Here is a 19,527-nt window from a genome sequence, read left to right as displayed (position 1 = left end):
GTTTCTTTCTGTCTCTCCTGTTTGTTGCTGGGCACACTGAAGACAGGGTCACTCAGAAAGACCCTCACTGACAAATTAAGACCCAATCGTGATTCCCTGGAGACCATCGTTTATTTTTGGTAAATGCCATCAATGAGTATACACGTGGTATCATTCCCACAGAAGTCTATAGCATTTAAATCTTGAAAATAAGTGACAGTTGAAAAAAATTCACAATTTTCAGTTCCTTGAATAATTTAATGTTCTGTCCCCTTAAGGCTGTGAGACCTTAAGGTATCCGGGCCTGGTTATGTCCTAGCAGTAATAAAGGGCCTGTTTTATGATGTATGCCAAATACACAGCAAAATTCGGAAATCCCAAGTACGTCTTCACTTTCATACTTGGCTTCCCTCCTTTGTAAAAGGGGTGTGATTTTCCCTATAACGAATGACTTAAAATAAGGTGCTTAAAAAGTCCACACCGAGTCTCTAATAGTGAACAAACACTATTCAAAAATGCCCTCTGAGCCTCAGTTTCCCCTTCTGTAAAATGAAGGAGTTGGGTTTGAGTTAGTGTCACAGGCAAGACCATACCATGGATGGGTAGACTAATTCGCTACCACAGACCCCAGCAGGGAGGAGGGTGACGGTTTGGAACAGAGCTGTGAATGTGAATGTGGGAGTGGGGTGGCGGGCCAGGGCCAAAGTGGCTGGAAAACTGGCCTTCAGGAGGTCAATGTCAGCTCTGAACCTTCAAGTCTCAAAAGTATGTCTTTGTCTTTTGATCTGATGATTTGGTCTAATACAATTGTCTCATTCATTCCAGTGTATGTACTTGCTGTAGATTTATGTACAGAATTAAATACCCCATTTATTAATTTATAAACCGTAATAAAACCAGTCATTTCCCCTCACCAGCAGATCTTGCATTGGAAAAGGGAAACAAATTAATATACAAATTTTAGCAACATCAGAAATTTCATTAAACCTGAAAAGACGTGTAAGTTCATTTTGGAGTTCAATTATCTGTACAAGGAATCAGTTACTATAATCACAAAGACTACTGTAATATCTTTGTGGTGCAAAATTATCCCCATTTGTTGCTATTTCCCAGTGAGAAAAGTTCAGCTACGGATCGTAGTGCCTCTGATGGAGGCACTCAGCAAGCTCTTTTCCCAAATCCCCTTCCGGATTTCTCCTTCCCGTTTTACACGGCAACTGTCTCAAAACTTGGGACCAAAGTAAGTATAAAGCAAATGAACGGTACAGGGACCTGAGGCTGGTGGTGTGTAAACTCAGGCCAGAAGGGGACCAGGTGACCTCTCCAGGAACAGCCCATTCAGAAGCTGACAAAGTAACCAAACCAGGAATCAAACATAAGATCCGGTGCTTCCTCTGGTGGGAAAATGCCTCAACCACCAGGAGGTAAAGGGTGACCCACTGTCCCATCTGCTGCTTGCTCCAAGCGCCCACTCAAGAGGTTGGGCACAGTGCTGAAGGAGGAAGACAGATATCACCGAAGACCCCACCAGCTGAGCCAGTGGTCCCCTCTGTGAGGGCAGGGTCCTCTTGTGACACTGGGGAAATTGGAGATGCTTAGTGGAACCTTGGCACATGGGCTACCTGCTGGGGCCACATAATCTTCCTGATCCGATTTATCCAAACCCAAACCATAGTGTCGAGCTCGCCCCTCCTCCCCTTCACCAGGACATGATTCAGATCCTAATGCAAACACCACCAGATCAGGTCATGGAATCAAAGTGCTGTGGTCTTGTCTATTACACAAACTACTGAGATGATGTTCTTGATTCATTCAGATTTCAGCAGCAGGGGCCATTAGGAGCTTGAAAACACTTCATCGCTTCCTACTAATGCTGAAATGTACCAACAAGACAGGCATCACCAGTCGGGAGCTTTTCTTGTTTTTAAACATTTAAGAACAAAAGGGTTTTCAATCCATAAGCCAGTCCTCCCTCATGAGTCCACCTTACAGGGGACCAAGGCATAAATACAACTACAAAATATTCCCTAGAAAAATGCAAGATCCTCATGAAATTAACATCGCCCCACCAAACATCCTACTAAGTCATCACAGAAGTGGTGAGGACTCCTCAGAAAAGACAAAACGAGTATTACAGAACTAGAGCTTGAAACACTGACATGATTTCCTAATGCTCCTTCGGACAGCCCTGTAATCACTTCCTCCTCGCTATCCCCAGAGAGGAGAGAGGCCCTGCTCTGGCAAGGGGAGCAAGGGCAAAGGAGAGTGCAGCTGCCCTCCTTCGGTCTGGACACACACCAACTCTGATGTGCAAGTCAAAGAATTAGGCTCCAAGAATTCAAGGCTAATTGCAGGAGCTTTTCTCTTTGGGACATTTGCCAGTAACTGCAAATGGCCATGGGGTTGACCGGAAACTGGGTCCATCTTTGTTGTTGGAGATGCTTTTAATAAACTCTGGCGCTCCTCTGCTCCATGCCTGCCTCAGCCCTGACCCATCTGAGCAGCAGAATGAAAGCGGCTAGTCTGTCACTCTCAAGCACCACCCTACAAGTCCCTTCCTTGGCGCCCAGGAACCCTCTTGCCTGCTCGGAGGTCTGCATCCACAGCGATCCCGCCTTTTCGGAGAGTTAGCTGGAAATACTATCTGGAAAGCAGAACAAGAACTCTCAAATACATGACTTGGGGAAGAAGTCCACAAAAAAAAGTAAAAAGCTGGCCAAGATCTCCATACCAACACAGCCCTCAGATGACAGACTCCAGGAAGAAAGGGCCTGGAACACCAGAGCTCGAGGGCAGTGGTTCTTACTGCAGGGCAGCGTCCTGCTGCCCCCAGGGGCCTGGGAAGCCCAGGGTCTGCTGATGGTTATGCACCGTCCCCTCAGCTGGGTTGTACATTCACTGGTTGTCAGAAGTTTCTCGTACTGCTAGGGAGTGGGGGAAGGAGTCACACAACGGTCCCGCCCTGCCCTCTAGACTCTACACGTCATAACGGTTCAAACTGTAGGAGTTTGGGTAGCTCTGCCGGCTGTACTGGAAGTGATCTGTTAAGATGTTGTTGCGGCCATACTGATAGTCCCCGTGCTGGGGGAAGAGGATGCCATTGTGGGGTTTTTCCAGGGGGCTCCGATGATGCTCCTTACTGCTCAGGTCCCCAGCGGTGATGGGGAGGAGGTGCTTCCGGGCTTGCTGATTGGCATCGTACTTGGTCTGCAAGGTCAAGAGAGCAATGAGATCGTGGGCTCCTTCTCCAGCGCCCGCACACAGCACAGAGGGGAGCAATTCGCATCCAAGCAGCCCTTCAAGGCCCACTGAAGCACTGACCGAGGCAGGCCTCAGGCATGGCCGGCCTCCCTGTTAGCCACATGTGTCTCTGCACTGGGCCCAACAGCGAAACCTCTGACAAAGCCTCTGTAGACCCAAGAGCCACGGCTGGAGTCTGGCACAGACCTAGAATCATCTACACGGGAAAAGGAAGGCTGCGCCGGGTAGGGCCATACCAACACCATAAACCAGTCCGTGACAAAGCTGGAGCTTTGGCCCCAGCCTCTCAGCTCCTGCTGAGGTCCCTTTCTTCTCCCCCCACCAACTCCTGGTACCTCCCTGGGCTTGGAGGGAACAGCCTCCCCCACCCCAGACTCACTTTGTTGTACAGAAAGACCCCCAGGATGGCTGTCATCATGCCCAGGACATTGGTGCTGGTGACTGGGTTTTGCAGCATGATCAGGGACACTGTGATGACCATGATTCTCTTGGTGGCATTGGCGACAGAGTAGCTCAGAGGACTGATGAGGTTGAGGATGCTGAAGGCGATAACATTCTGGGCGAAGTTACAGAAGCCGCTGACAGCCAGGAGCAGGAGCGTCCAGGGCCACTGGGACACATAGGCCTATAGAGACAGAGAAGCAAGAACAGCACTGGGGTCACATGCCAGCCCCGGCAGATGCAGGGCGAGGGGCACAGAGTGGCTGACTGGGGTCAGTGTCAGTGGGGAGCAGATCCAGCTGTGTGGTGTATAACAGGTGCTCGATAGCACAACCTGACCGTCACGACACTCTGCACACCTGGCACAATGATGATAATTCGCTTCATTCCTACTGAGGATGGGGAGGCTCCAAGAGGCGAAGGCAGGTGTACCCGAAGGGTGTAGAGCACGATGTGAACTCAAGCTTCCCTGGTTCCTGACAGTAAGGACTGGGAGCTCTGGGGTTAGCAGAGCAGGGTCTGCTTACTGGACACTGTCTCAGTCCAATCAAGCTGCTAGAACAAAATACCACAAACGGGGGGCAGGGAGTGGGGGGCGCTTATAAACAATAGATCAAGGAGACTCAGTGTCTGGTGTGAGCTCCCGGGTTCACAGGCAGGGTCTGCTTACTGTGTCCTCATGTGGCGGAAAGGGGTAGAGAGCTCACTGGGGTCTCCTTTTATAAGGACACCAATCCTGTTTGAGGGCTCCACCCTTAGGGCCTCCCAAAGGCCCCACCTAATACCATCATCCTGGGGGGTGAGTTTCAACATAGAAATTGGTGGTTGGGGGGGAGGAACACAAACATTCAGACTGTAGCAGACATAATGCGTGCTTACAGGATGGGGAGGCCCTGGGGAGGCAGCCCCTTTAGGAGTATGCAAAGAACCTAGTAATAAAAGAGCCCCAGGCTAGGAGCCAGAAGCCCTGGGTCTGCCCTGTCACTGGGAGACCCCTCCCCCGCCAAGTCACTTGACCTTTCAGGTCACACTTTCTTCCTCTATGCAACAGAAGAGACTGATCCCTGCTGAGCCCATACAATGCTGCTGCCCTGAGGATCACCAGGGATCCCGGCTGTGAAAGTATCTAAAAGGACCCCAACCCAAACCCGGGATGGCATCAAAACTTTGAATCATCTGACCCTCACCAGAATGAAGCACTCTGATTAAGGGGGCCCAGAAGTTAACCCACAACCAGCAGACATCCTGACCACAGAACCCCCCCCCCCCCCCCAGAGAGCCTGGGCTAATCCCAGAACAGGCAGCAGGCAACAGTCAGGTGGGTGCTGCCCTGGCCAGGTGGCCAGGGATGCCCAGCACTGAACATTTATGGACATCTATTCAGGGCCAGACACCAGAAGGCAGGCGGCACCACTCCCATGCCTCCCCACCTCCCACAGTCCCATCTCAGTACCAGTCCTGGGGAATCAAGAGGCTGCTTTAGGGCACGGATGCCAGGCCAGTGGAACGACCTCAGGAGACAGTACACCAGACATGGACAGCTCCAGTGTCTCACCTAGTCTGGAATGCTAGGAGAATCCCCATGTCCCTGTGCTCTGAGGACACAGCAGCCTCCAGACCCAGTGTGGCTCAGTCCAGGGAACAAAACCACAGCTGCTCAGTGGCACTTGCTCTCTGCATCCCAATTCTCAGGCTGCATTGGTATTGGCCACAGGAGGACACAGCTGGGTCCCTTCAGGAAGGTGCCATTTAGTGGCCCTGCCAGGATGGGAGCTGGAAGTCTTAGAATGGCTGCCTGATTCCGTCTCCACCACCCCGGGACGAAGGATCATGAGGTCCTCTCGAAGGAGAGCAAGTTACACTTAGGTGACCTCCTCAAGGTCACTCTGACTTTGCCCCTAGTTGGGATAATAGCCTCTGTAAGGCACGTAAGCCCATCAGCATGCTTTTGTTGTGAGTGGGCTTGTTCTCTTAGGGGTCTTTCCCTGAGGTGACCGATATGGACTTAGAAACTATTTTTACAAGCCAGTCAGCTTGCACAGATATCTTTCAGAAAAGGAACCCAGCCAATCCTGGTTTTTAAAAAAAAAAAATTGACTTGGAATAAAGTCAAGTGTTTCTTCCTCATGCTGCATAGTTCCATGTGTTTTAACACATGCACTGATTCACGCAGCCAACACCACAATCAGGATTCAGAACCGCTCCGTCACCCCAAAACACTCTCCCAAGCTTCCTTGTATGAATCCGCTCCCCCAATCCAGGGAACTACTGATGTGTTCTCCTTCACTCTAGGTTTGTCTTTTATTTTTAATTTAATGTGATTTTATTATATTTTATTTTAGTAGGCTCCACACCCAGTGTGGAGCCCAATGTGGAGCTTGAACTCACAACCCTGAGATCAAGACCTGAGCTGAGATCAAGAGTCAGGCGCTTAAGCAACTGAGCCACCCAGGTGCCTGTAGGTTTGTCTAAGAGATTGACCTACAAGTGAAATGAGTCAGAACGGAACCTTCTCAGATGGGCTTCTTTCACTCAGCAATGATGCCTCCGCCATCCATCCAAGTTGTGTAAGGAATAATAGCTGATGACTTCTTTTGATTGCCAAGTAATGTTCCATTGTATGAATGTACCAGAGTTGGGGTTTTATTGTTGTTGTTGTTGTTTTCCACTCACTTGTTGAAAGACACTTGGGTTGTGTCCAGTTTTTAGTGGTCATGAGATCATGAGTAGAGTTGCTATGAATATGTGTGTACAGGCTTTTGTGGGACCCTGAGTTTCATTTTTCTAAAATTAACACCCAGAAATGAGATTGCTAGGTCATATGGTAAGTGAGTTTAACTTCAGAAGAAACGCCTGATGTTTTCTGAAGTGGTTGTACCATTTTGTATTTACTCCAACAATATATAAGCATTCGAGCTGTGCCTTATCCTTGACAAACATGGTATTGTATATTTTTTTATTGTAGCCATTCTAATAGGTATGAAGTGGTACCTCATATGCTTTAGTTTCTCTCTAGTCACTAATGATGTTGAACATATTTTACTTGCCTATTTATATGCCATCTGGGGAATTTCAGTGGGAAAGGGTCTGCTCAAGTCTTTTGCCCATTTTTAAGCAAGTTGTTTTCTGACTATTGAGTTTTGACAGTTCTTTATATATTCAGAACACAAGTCTTCTATCATTTGTAAACATTTTCTCCCTGTTGGTAGCCTTTCTTTTCTTTCACTTAGTGTCTCCACAGACCAAAAGTTTTAAATTTTGGTGAAACTCCATTTACCAATTTCTTCTTTATGGACTTTGCTTTTGGTGTAATATCTAAGAACTAATTCCAAGTCATAAAGATCTTTCTCCTGTTTTTTCTTTTTTAAGACTTTATTTATTTGTCAGAGAGAGTGCATAAGCAGAGGGAGCAGCAGGCAGAGGGAGAAGCAGGCTCCCAGGAGCCTGACGTGGGACTCTATCCCAGGAACATCATAACCTGAACTGAAGGCAGATGCCCAACAGACTGAGTCACCCAGGTGTCCCTCTCCTGTTTTATTCTTCTTTTTTTCTAAAGGTTATCATTTTATAGCACTTCTTTTAATTTTTTAAGTAGGCTCCACACCCAGCGTGGAGCCCAGTGCAGAGCTTGAACTCACAACCCTGAGATCAAGACCTGAGCTGAGATCCAGAGTCAGATGCTCAACCTACTGAGCCACAGGCGCCCCTATCATTTTTGTTCTTACATTTAAGTCTAGAATGCACTATGAGTTAAGTTTTGTATAATGTGTGATGTCAAAGTCAAAGCTCAGATTTTTCATATCGATGTCTTAATTGTTCTAACACCATGTGTTAAAGAGACTTACCCTTTGATTGCCTTTGAACCTCTGTCAAAACCCAGATTTGTGTGTGTTTAGTTGCACACAATTCTGCTCCACTGATTTGTGTCCCTCCCTTCACCAGTATCTGTTCCTTTATACTAAGTCTTAAAATTGAATAATGTGATTTCTCCAAGTTTATTCTTTCTGAGACTTCCTTTGACTATTCCAGTTCTTTTGCCTGTCTATGTAAATTTTCCAATCAGCTTTTCTATGTTAAAAAAATGTAATATGTATCTATCTACACACACACACACACACACACACAGGCATACCTTGGCCACATTGCAGATTTAGTTCCAGACCACCACAATAAAGGAAATATTGCAATAAAGCAAGTCAAGTGCATTTTTTTGTTTCTCAGTGCACATATGAGTTATGTTTACACTATACCATCATCTATTAAATGCACAATAGCATGTCTTAAAAGATGTGCATGCCTTAATTAAATGTACAGAACTTTATTAATCAGAAATGCTAACCATCATCTGAGCTTTCAGCGAGTCATAATCACTGATCACTGATCACTGTAACAACACAATAATAATTAAGAAGTTTGAAAGATTTGTGAGAATTACTAAAATGCAACACAGAGACACAAAATGAGCAAATGGTACTGGAAAAATGGCACCAATAGATTTCTTTGATGCAGGGTTGGCACAAACCCTCAATTTGTAAAAAACGTAGTATCTGTGAAGTGTGATAAAGCTAAGCACAATAAACAAAGTATGCCTGTATACAGTAATGTATCTCAATTTTCTTCATCATCTTTTCCAAGGAAAGAAATTAAATCCAAGCAATTATTTATAATTAAATCAATGCTAAAGAATAAGATTTTGTTGGTTAGAGAAAATTTTATTTTTTCCTTTCAAATCTATTTCCTTTATTTCTTTTTCTTGTCCTATTGCATTGGCCAGGATGTCAAGTATGATGTGGAACAGACATGTTGAGAGTGAACATCCTGAACTTATTCCTGAATTTAGCAGTAAAGCCTCCAGTCTTTCATCATTATGTTAGCTATAAACACCTTTGATCAGGTTGAGGGAGTTTCCTTCTATTTCTAGTTTGTTGATATTGTTTTTTTCATGAATGATGTTGGATTATGTCGAACGCCTTTTCTGCATCAGTTGATACGAATATGTGATTTTTCTTTGTTAGACTGTTACAGATTACACTGATTTTCAAATACTGAATTAGCCTTGCATTCTTGATTTAGGTCCCATTTTGTCATAGTGTATTATGTTTTTTATACATTGCTATTTTGTTAACGACTTTTGCCTCATTATCCATGAGGAACAATGGTTTTGTTATATGGCCCAAAGTGTCCCCTTGTCTTCTGTTTTCTAGAGAAGACTGTATAGAATTGGTATTTATTTTTCCTTCAGGGTTTGGTAGAATTTGCCAGTGAAATCATCCAGGCCTGATGATTTCTTTTTAGAAGGTTTTAAACTATGAATTCAATTCCCTCAATAGCTATGGGACTACTTAGGTTTATTTATTTCATCTTGGGTGGGTAAGTTTTGGTAGTCTGTGGATTATGAGGAATTGATCTATTACATCTATGTTGTTGAATTTAGGTATATAGAGTTGTCAGTAGTATTCTTATCATTTTAATATCTGTGAGGTCTATAGTGATATTCCCTCCCTCACTCCTGATATTTGTAATGTTGTTGTCGTCTCCTCCTTCTCCTTCTTTTTTCTGGGTCAGTTTTGCTTCAGTTGAAAATATTTTCTATTTCCCTTGAAGCTTCCTCTTTGGCCCATGGATTATTTAGAAATATGTTGCTTAATTTCCAAATGTTTGGAGATTTTCCTGTTACCTTTCTGTTACTGTGTTCTGAGAATATACTTAGTATGTTTTCAGAACTTTTGTTAAAGTTTGTTTTATGACACAGAACATGGTCTATCTTGGTGAATGTTCCATGAATACCTGAAAAGAATGACTATTATGCTATTGTTCGTAGGATGTTCTATAAATGTCAATGAGATAGATATCCAGTTGGTTGATGGTATTATTCTTTATTCTTGTTGACGTTTTATAATTCTAATGGTTCTGGAGATTCTATATTGCCGGATATAAAATTATGTGTTAATAGTTTCAGTACTCTAAAAATGTTATCTCACCTCTTTTTGGTGTTCAGAGTTTCTTTCTTTTTTTTAAAAAAAGATTTTATTCCAGAGAGAGAGAGCAAGCAAGCAGGGGGAGGGGCAGAGGGAGAGAGAGAATCCTGAAGCAGACTCCTCGCTGGGTGCAGAGCCCAATACAGGGCTCAGTCCCACGACCCTGAGATCAGGACCTGAGCTGAAACCATGAGTTGACTGCCCAACTGAATGCACCACCCAGGCGCCCCTAATCCACAGTCATTTGAAACTGCTGTTCTCCTATAAGTAATGCATCATTTTTCTCTGGCTGCCTCCAGATTTTTTTGCTTGTGTTTTAGTCTTTTTTCTCTCTGTGGGTCAAACTGGGTAATTTCTCTTGATCTGTCTTCAAGTTATTGATTTTCCTCTGTCATTTCCACTCTACTATTAAGTCCATTCAGTGACTTTTTTGTTACTATTTCTAAATTTCCAAAATTTCCATTTATTTCTCCTATTTTTCATCCTTCCCATTTGTTTCAAGAATATTCACACTTACCTCTTTTTAATTTTTAAAAAGATTTTATTTATTTGAGAGAGAGAGAGAGAGAGAGTCAGAGAGATCATAAGCAGGGGGGAAGGGTAGAGGGAGAAGCAGACTCTGCAATGAGCAGGGAGCCCAAAGTGGGACTCGATCCCAGGACCCTGGGATCATGACGTGAGCAGAAGGCAGATGCTTAACTGACTGAGTCACCCAGGCACCCTCACCCTTACCTCTTGGGACATGATTATAATCGTTGCTTTCAAGTCTTTGTTCAAGGGGCACCTGGGTAGCTGTCGGTTAAGCGTCTGCCTTCAGCTCAGTTCTTGATCTCAGGGTCCTTCCCTGCTGAGCAGGGAGCCTGCTTCTCCCTCTCCCTCTGCCCCTCCCCACTGCTCATGTGCTCTCTCTCTCTCAAATGAATAAATAAAATCTTTAAAAAAAAATAGAGTCTTTGTTTAGTAATTCCAATATCTGTGTCATTTAAGTGTTGGTATCTGTTATCTCCTACAAGACTTAAAATATTCATGGTTCTTCATATGCCAAGTAATTTTGGATTATACCCTGGATATTTAGAATATTATAAGACTATAGGTCTTATTTAAATCCTATACGGAATGTTGATATTTTGTTTAGCACACTCAGTTGGGTTTAGACTACAAGCTTGACCAGCCTCCCCTCTCCATGATTACCTTGGTACTTGCCATTTCCTAGAGTTCCCCTTTTCAGTCCTCTAATCAGACAACTGGGGCTTAATTACCCCACTCTGCTGTGTCCTTCCTACAACTGCACCTCCACTTGGGACCAAGCAGTGGGCAGATAAAAAGACAAAAATACTCAGTGGGGGCTGATCCCACTCTCTGACTGCAGAGGAAGGCTACCCTCACTCAGCGTCTCAGGTGCTGTGGGACCCTGCTGCCGCCACCACCATGGGATTGCCAGGGGCCTGGGACACAAGAGAACCAAGAAACAAAAATTATAAAAATCCCTAACAGGGGATTTCCCCTGCTCTAAGTGTCAGGAATCCCCTTTCCCATTTCCCTGATCCAGAAGGAGAGGGCCTCTGGCTCTGTCTCACCCTGTGCCCACTTCTGCATTTCGGGCTGCATCAAGTCCAAGCTGGACATACTGGAGACAAAAGAGAGGCAAACTGACTGCTGACTCAGCACTACTCTGAAATCTGTCTGCTGCCCTTTACCTTCCAGTTCTCAAACAGCTGCTTCACTCATCCTGTCCAAGCTTTAAAACCAGGCCACCTGCTCCAGAGTCTAGCGAACCCTGCCTCGTTTCAGCCCGGCTGTCAGCAGGGGGCTGCCTGTGTACAGGAACTACCCACTGGAGCCTTTGATTCTTGGTAACGTGGCACACCACCCTCCAGGACATGCACTCCTATATGATCCTTGCCCCCACCACTAGAAAGCCCAGGACTGGGACAGAGCTAAATCACTGGCATCTGTGTGGGAGACCTGGGGCACAGAGGAGGAGCCCAGATAGGTGGGCACCCTGCCTTCAGACTGCAGCACCATCAAATACTGCACGCTCCTAGGGCTACCATGCCAGTGTCTAAGGGCCCCATGAAGGTAAGAAGTATCTACGGCCTCAAGAAAGGACACAGGTTACTAAAGGTATTCCAAAAAGGTAATCACTAGAAGAAAACTAAAAAATGTCCTGAATACAAATAAAAAAACAAGTAAAGTGCCCAGAGCACAACCTGTCAGTACATACTGTGTGCATGTACTCATACAGACACCAAGGAGCTGTAACATAGGATGGAATGACAGAATGGACACCAAAGCTATCAGCAATATTCTGCAGCCGATAAAAAGAAGGAGAAAGACCTAAATGTAAATATGTTAATAGGGAGTGATCCCCAGAACATGTCTGAGTGAAAATAGCAAGGTGCTCTTTTCTATCTAAAAAGTGGCTTTTTGTGTAAGGAGAAGAAAGGTAGGAATATATACAGATTTGTTTATACGTGCCAAAAGAAACACTGAAAGGGGAAACCAAGACCATAAAAATGACTACCTAGGGGGGAGGGACAAGAAAGTGGGGAGGTGACAGGGACTGAAACCAGACTTTGAATAAACTTTCTCATACCATCTGGCTTTAGAAATATAAAGGTCTGACAAATTCGGTGTGGAAAAGAAAAGAAATGCCTAAAAAAGGGAAACAAATGGAATGAAAAGAACCCAGCTAGGCAAGTAGGTGATATAGGCACACTGAAAACAATTATTTCCATTGCCCTTAGAACACAGCATACCAGAGGTGCCTGGGTGGCACAGTCAGTTAAGCATCCGACTCTGGATTTCGATTCAGGTAATGATCTCAGGGTTCTGGGATCGAGCCTGGTGTCAGGCTCCGCTGCACTCAGCGTGGAGTCTGCCTGGGATTCTCCCTCTCCCTCTGGCCCGCCCCCTGCTAGTGCTCTCTTCCTCCAAAATTAAAAAAAAATAAAATAAAAGAGAAAGAAAAAAAAGAACACAGTATTACAATTGTACATCTTTAATGGAACATGTCCTACGGACAACTAGAGCAACAAAGAAACCTCAAACTTCTCTCAGTATCCCACCTGCAGTTGTCCTGTGGGGATTCGCACTCTGCAGCGATTATGTGTGTGTTCAGTAGACTCTCATACGTGAATAGTTGGGGTAGGATAAACAAAGAACAAATGTGGCAAGGAACCAAGTGTACCAGAAAAGACATAAATTTAAAAATCACAGCAATTGTAAGTCCTGTAATGTTAAACTGGCACTGGAATGAATTGGTATGAACTCTCCCCTCTGCCCCAATAGGACTTTCCTAGCTTGTCACCGCAGAGACTCAGAAGCAAGGCCAACCCCACAGCGGTGAGCACACACGGTGCTCAGGCTGTGTCTCTGGACAGCACTCTCTATTACGGCCAACCCGGGTTCCCGAAGGAGTGGACGACTGCAGGTCTGGGACAGGCGAGGCGCAAGATGAGAACATCCTGCTAGACCAAAAGCTACCAAAGGCTGACCTGTGCTGTAGAAAGGACAGGGAGCCAATGGGAAGGACTACATTGACCTGGACAGGATAATCTGAATATGAAAAGAGTAAGATACGCAACAGACACAGGAGTCCACAAGGATATTGAAAAAAAAAAAAAATAGAAGGACCTTCCTTCACTGTCCCCCCCACAAACCCCCCCCCACCCAGTGATTAACATTTGCAATAGGCTAGAACTCTTCTCTGAAAATTGGTAATAAAAAAAAAAAAGAGCAGCAGTGAACTTTCGTGTACTTTAAGGTAACAAACGAGTCCTGGTCGAAGATGGAAAGTTCTTTGCAGAAAACTTACAGATCATCAATATGGAAAGGAAGTTAGAACAGAGCCAGGCTCCTTAACTAGAGCCTGGAGATAATGTGCACTATGCCTACAGGTAGTGCTGAGGATTACAGACCAAACTCAAGAACTCCATCAGGCCTCATTAAGTCCTAATACACATTTACTCCACTCTCTGTAACTCAGACTTGGGAAAACCACGCCCACCTTCTCCTTATCATTGTCACCTCCGTGTGAGTTTCTACTGCATTGTCTGGAGGCTGGCCCTGCAGGTGGTGGGAAGATTCTCTTTCCTGTGCTTGGAGAGCTATGGATACCACCACAGTAAATGGGAATACAGACAGAGATGACACCGAGAAAGGAATCCAGCAATGCAAGCACAGTTTTAACAAGTCAAAGTGACACCTGAACCAGACTGTCAGGACAGAAGAGTTGGCCATGCTGGCATTTTTTTCTTCCTGATGCCACTGGCACAAATGCAGCAGCTGTTGACACCTGAGATTTAGCCTGCTGGAGGAGGAAATGCAAAGGAAGCCGACTTCCTCGACTGCATGAGAAATGAGTCATAACAAAGCTGAGTGCTAAGACGGCTGGCTGCCAGGGCCCCAGATGTCCCAGAGTCAACACAGGTGTAATTCCCCAGCAAAGCAACTAATCTGGAACTAATCAAGAAAAGGGTGTGTTCACCACACTGGCCAACTCACCAGGTCGCTGCTGACCAGGAAAGCTGAAAGGTCCACTAGGACCCACGTGGGGATCATAAAGAAGACAGCGTGGCAGCCCAAGATGTTCAGGAGTCGGAGATGGTGGATCCGTGAATCTCTCAATACCTAAAGAGAAGAAAATCTTTGTAAAGGCCAATTGAAACTCTAAGTGGCAAGAAGGGCTCCAATTACCCAGGTCCTAAATACAATGACTGTACATTAGCCCCGACATCCAACCTTGACCACCAAACCTACAAGCGCACCTGCAATGAGACAAAGATGTCCCAAACAAATATGAAGGACTGAGAAATGAAAAAAAACCAGCAACACTCAGTACTGGTGAAGTTGCAGTGAAACAGGCACTCTTAAATCCCACTGGCTTATGTCTAAACTCGCATATAGCTGTTTCAGAATACAACGAGGCAAAGTGTTATCAGGAGCCATAAGTATCTCATACACTCCGACCCAAGAACAGTAAACCTATGTAAGGAAATAACTTGACAGACAAGAAAACGTTATGCACAGAGATGTTCGTTACTGCATTACTTGGTTGTTGTTGGTTTTTTTTAAAATATTATTTATTTGAGAGAGAGGAGAGAGAGAGAAAAGGAGCAAGAGGAGGGGCAGAGGGAGAGAGAGAAGCAGACTCTCCACTGAGCTGGGAGCCTGATGTGGGGCTTGATCCCAGGACTCCAGGATCACTACCTGAGCCGAAGGCACACTCTTAACCAACTGAGCCACCCAGGCGCCCCCCCCATTACTGCATTACGTATGATGAAGAGTTGGAAACAGCCTATACTGCAGTAGGGGAACTGACCGCATTAACTGTCGTGTCAGAAAAGAGTGTATTACAGGATTTAGAGCAATATTTTTTAATGATATGGGAGAATGTTATAAATAGTAAATGAACAAAGCAAAATTTTGAAATGTATCTATAATATTACAACTCTAAAAACTGTGCAGAAAAGACCCCTAGCATTAACAGTAGTTCTCTTTAGGGGACAGTACTGTGACTTTACTCAGCACGGAAACCCCCAGGCAAGGGGCAGGTCTCTACTGATTACTCATCTCCCGCACCCACTATGGTGCCTGGCACATAGTAGGTGCTCAGTAAGTTTTCTGATTTGGTGGGGGGCACTTTCTCTATATTTTCACATAGAGCATATGCTAATTTTATAAGAGGAAACGAACTCTTAAAAAAAAATGAAACAACAAACACAAAACTGGTAGAAGGGCACCAGGATTTTTTTCTTGTTCCAACACCACAGAAATCCCTATTGACCACTCTTTCACCCATGCCACCCCCAATCATCAGACATAACCCAGATGGTGCCCAAATACCTTTTTGGAGAAAATATTCTGAAGCGAGAAGCACAGTGTGGCAGCGAGGGCACTGATGAGCCCCCACATGTCGAAGGACAACTCAGTGACAGTGGCCAGCAGGACGCCGCTGATGATAGGGATGAGTGACAGGTACACCTGTGGGAGGAGGGCAGGAGGGGCTGACGGCCGGAGTTGAGCTAGGCTGCCTGACACAGATGCCTGGAGGAAAGCCTCAGCTGCTCTCCCCTCCCTCAGCAATGGGACCCCACCTACCCCCTGGTCAACACTGTTACTGTGATAGTGATGCTGGAGGGGTGCGGGGGGAAGATGGGGCAGAGTCCCTGGGGGCAGGGCTGTGTCACTGTGTGCAGCCCCACTCCCTGCACCGTCACTTACACTAAGAACCCCTGCTCAGGCCACAAACTGGGGCTGGCCCTAACAGCTCTATCCAGCTGCCGCCATCAACACACCAGGGTCTAAAACCCTGATCTTCCGAGAGGCTGGCCAGGTACTTTTTAGTTTGGTCTCTTCCAAAATGCCATTACCCTCGGCTGGGACACTCCCTCTATGCCTTTTCTGGCTAGAGACCTCCTTCCCCCTCAGGTCTCAGCTCACAGACCAGGAGAACATTCACCTCCCCCGCAAGACCCCGTCAGGTTCCTCTGCTGCGCGTTCTGCAGCAGTGCTCTCCACCTACTAAAAGGGCCCGTCTGCATCCCTGTGCTTTTAGAGCAGGTCCTTGTTCACCGCTCTGTCCTGGTGTCCAGCACATAGCAGGCACCCAACAAGTGCCGGCTGAATGAAGAATGAGCACCGTGACAGGAGGCTTTCTAGAAGGTCCAAGCTTTCCAAGGCCAAGTGTATGCAATGGTTCCTGAGCTCAGGGGGCTAAATAGCTCCAAACTTGCAGAGAAATAGGATCCATTTCTGACATCCAGCTTTTCTGACTCCCAGCTCACCCTCCTCCTACAAAGGACACTTTAAAGCAGAAATTTTAGGAGGGGTTGGTGAGGCCGCTTCATCCATCCCTGGAGAACAGAGCAAGGGCTCTGGACTGGGTAGGGGGCTCAATTCTAGCTCCCCTACTATTGGCTGTGGGCCTTGGGCACTTGACTCACCCTTTTCTGTCCCATCTCTTCAGCTGAGATCAAGAATGACAATTATACCTGCCTTATCTGTCTCACAGGGTGGGCCCATACATATTCTGTCTTTATCATTTGTCCTTGCCTGGCCCATTCCTCAGTCCCTCCTCACTGTGTAAGATCCCGGCTCCTTGCCCAAGCTGGGTACAATGTCCCATACAACAGGGAAACCTGATAAACACGATGTGATATCGAGTGATTAAGCTGCACACCTTCCGGGCAACTCCGACCTGGAGACAAGTCACACCTGACATCACCCAGGGGGTGGGCTACAGAGCACACCCAGGTCTCGCAAAGAAAAAGGCTGAAACAAAAAATCAGCCAGAGGTGGCCCAATTTCCATAAGCTGATCCAGGGCACCGCCACTCTGGGTTACATAAAATACGGGATGCCAGAAACCAACCACGTAGAAAAGAAGCGCTCTGTCCAGCATGAAATGGATTCCAGCTGGGACAACAGGAGTCCACTTCCACTTAAGGACACGGAGCAAGGCTGTCTCTGGCTGAAGCCACAGCTTCTCTCGCCCCAAGCCAGGAAATACCCTGGCTTGGCATCTTGAACAGACTCTGGATTGTGCCCAAAGCATCTTCCTCATGCAGTCCTAGGCTCTGCATGTTGCTTTCACTTCCATTCCCAGACACTCACAATTCCTAGTGGTTTTTATTTCGAAGACTTTGCTGGATTTTGCCAAAATCAGGCTGTTTGGACTGGCAATCTCACTTCCGACCCCAGAAGTCCCCAACCTGACCACAGTCACTTGCAAAGAAGTGAAACTTTGTCAGAGTTCCAGCCAGGCATCAGATGTTCTATCCCTGGTCCCCCTGGAGGGGCACGTGGTGCCTGGCCATGATGGGCCCAAGTCATTGCCTACCAGCAACCAAACGTAGGGAATCAAAACACGAAGGAGAGTTGGGCCTGAGAGGGACAGGAGCGTCCCCGAGACCACAGAGCACAAGCAACTCAGGGACACACACCACTGCCTCCAAAGCGATCACAGAACATTAGCAGTAAAAGGCCACCAGAAGCCTCTAAGCTGACTTCCTGATTTGAGAGGAAGCCAGGAGACTGGACCACGTCACCAGCTGGGTACCAGCCAGGAAGCCCTTGGGGCCCCCACCTGCCCAGAACCCTCCTGGGTTACCTTGGTGCTCTGCTTCTCCTTCATGATGATCCGGGACAGGAGAACCACCCAGATAGGCATGGTGGCTTTGACTGCAAAGAGAGGCAAGGGGCTCTCAGGGAGCCGCCCCAGTCCCAGAACCCCACCCTGGGACCCTGTCCCAACTCCACTAGTGCGATGGGAGAGCTTAGCAGTCCTTCCATCCTCCTCAGACCTTCTTCTGTGGGGCTTCCCCCAACCCAACAGTTTTGATTCCCGTGCTCAGCTCCCAGCTCTCTTCTCAGCCACTTCCCTCCCCAAAACCCTTGTGAGAGTCCCTCCCCTGCTAAAAGCCTCGTTGGCCCCCAGCGCCCTCCTGACAGAAGTTGACTTCTCAGGCCGTCGGGCCGCAACCCAGCCAGCGGACTCCTATCCAAGCGCCGAAACCCCGGGTGGTGCGTCCCGGCCGCCGCCCCCCAGGCCGACCGCGGCACCCACCGGTGTGCGCGTAGGACACTGGCACCTTCCAGATGCTGACGTGCGCTGACACGGATGCGAAGTACTTGCCGAAGGCGAGTGGCAGCACGTAGCGCGGGTAGAAGCGCGGCGGCAGCAGCGGGCCGGGGGACGGATGCGGGCCGGGCCCAGGGCCCGAGACGGGCGGCGCGGGGGGCACGCGCCAGGCGCGCAGCAGCGGCGGGAGCCCCGCGCACAGCGCTAGGATGTGGCACAGCGACACGGTCACGGGGAACGGGAAGGCGCTCAGGATCACCTTGTTGACCACGTTACCACCCGCACTCAGCGCGTACCACAGCAGGCACAGCGCCGCCACGCGCGCGCCCTCGCGCGCCCCGCCGCTGCCGCCCGCCGCTGCCGGGCCCCCCGCGCTCGCGCCCACCGCCGCCGCCGCCGCCATCCTGCCCCAGCGGCCACCTCTTCCCGCCCGTCCGACGGCCAGACGCCGGGCGGGGGCGGGGTCGGGTAGGGGCGGGCGCGCCGGCCAACGCCGCTCTCCATTGGTGGCCGCTGCCTCGCGTCACCGCCTCGCGCCGGCCGACGCGCCTGCCACCACGTAGCGGGCGCAGGCCCCGCCCCTCTGGTGGGCTTCCGGCCGGGGCGGTGCCTATCGCGGAAGCGGAAGGTGGGGACGCGGACCCCAGCTTAGCGGGGTTTCCCCAGCGGCGGGTCGGGCCGGGGGACCCCGGAGCCGCGGCTGGAGCTGAATGGGCAGGAGTGCAAAGGCCCTGTCTCGTAGACGTCTGTGAGCGGGCCATCGAGCTAGGGGGTCAAACCTCGATTCCCATGTTACATCGGCACCCTCCAACCAGATTCCTGATGGGCGGGCGACGGCGGACACCAAAGATAAAAGACCAGACCTTTCCGGAAAAGAAACCAAGAGAAAAGCTTTCCATAGGCTAAGTTTTTTCTGCAAAAACACGGGAGCGACTTCCATGGCCGGACTCCAAAAGAAGGGTTAGCCCGGAGCGCCCGGTCTCTGGGAGCTCGTTCTGGGAACCACTGCGACGTGTGCTGTGCGGTAGGTATGACCGTCCCCATTTCACAGACGGACGCACCGAAGCCCAGAGAAAGGAGGCGACTTGGCTGAGGTCCCCTGGCCAATTCGGGAGCCGTGGCCATGGTAGCCTACTCCCGCACCTGTCTCCAGGGCTCTTGCAGGTGGGAGAGGTGCCGGGCCCTGACTGCATGCCCTAGGCCCCAGCGGAGGAAAACATGGTGTTTTCAGCAAAATGGTTTTATACTAAAGGACTTTGATTTGTTCCAAAAGTCATGTACTGAC

General features: G+C 48.0%; 1 protein-coding gene across 1 annotated transcript; it reads right to left on the bottom strand.

The window, feature by feature from the left end:
* Window positions 1-92: 92 nt before the first annotated feature.
* SLC35E1 (solute carrier family 35 member E1) lies at window positions 93-18,645 on the bottom strand. Its single transcript, XM_040629109.1, has 6 exons — window positions 18,228-18,645; window positions 17,772-17,842; window positions 15,507-15,644; window positions 14,166-14,291; window positions 3,620-3,865; window positions 93-3,186 (listed from the first exon to the last, which is right to left on the bottom strand). The coding sequence occupies exons 1-6, from the start codon at window positions 18,643-18,645 to the stop codon at window positions 2,956-2,958; spliced, it is 1,230 nt and encodes a 409-aa protein (XP_040485043.1). The 3' UTR covers window positions 93-2,955.
* Between the last annotated feature and the right edge of the window lie 882 nt (window positions 18,646-19,527).

The sequence above is a fragment of the Ursus maritimus genome, unplaced genomic scaffold (genome assembly GCF_017311325.1).
Source record: "Ursus maritimus isolate PB19 unplaced genomic scaffold, ASM1731132v1 scaffold_14, whole genome shotgun sequence".
Lineage (NCBI taxonomy): Eukaryota > Metazoa > Chordata > Mammalia > Carnivora > Ursidae > Ursus > Ursus maritimus.
This window is presented reverse-complemented; position numbering and strand designations above follow the sequence as displayed.

Bases quoted from the DNA above. Each gene is read 5' to 3' on its own strand.
- SLC35E1 (XM_040629109.1), bottom strand. From the start codon at position 18,645: ATGGCGGCGGCGGCGGCGGTGGGCGCGAGCGCGGGGGGCCCGGCAGCG. The intron at 17,843-18,227 runs GTGGGTGCCGCG...CTCTCTTTGCAG, and splicing joins AGTGTCCTACGCGCACACCG to TCAAAGCCACCATGCCTATC. The intron at 3,187-3,619 runs GTGAGTCTGGGG...TTGACCTTGCAG, and splicing joins GGGTCTTTCTGTACAACAAA to ACCAAGTACGATGCCAATCA.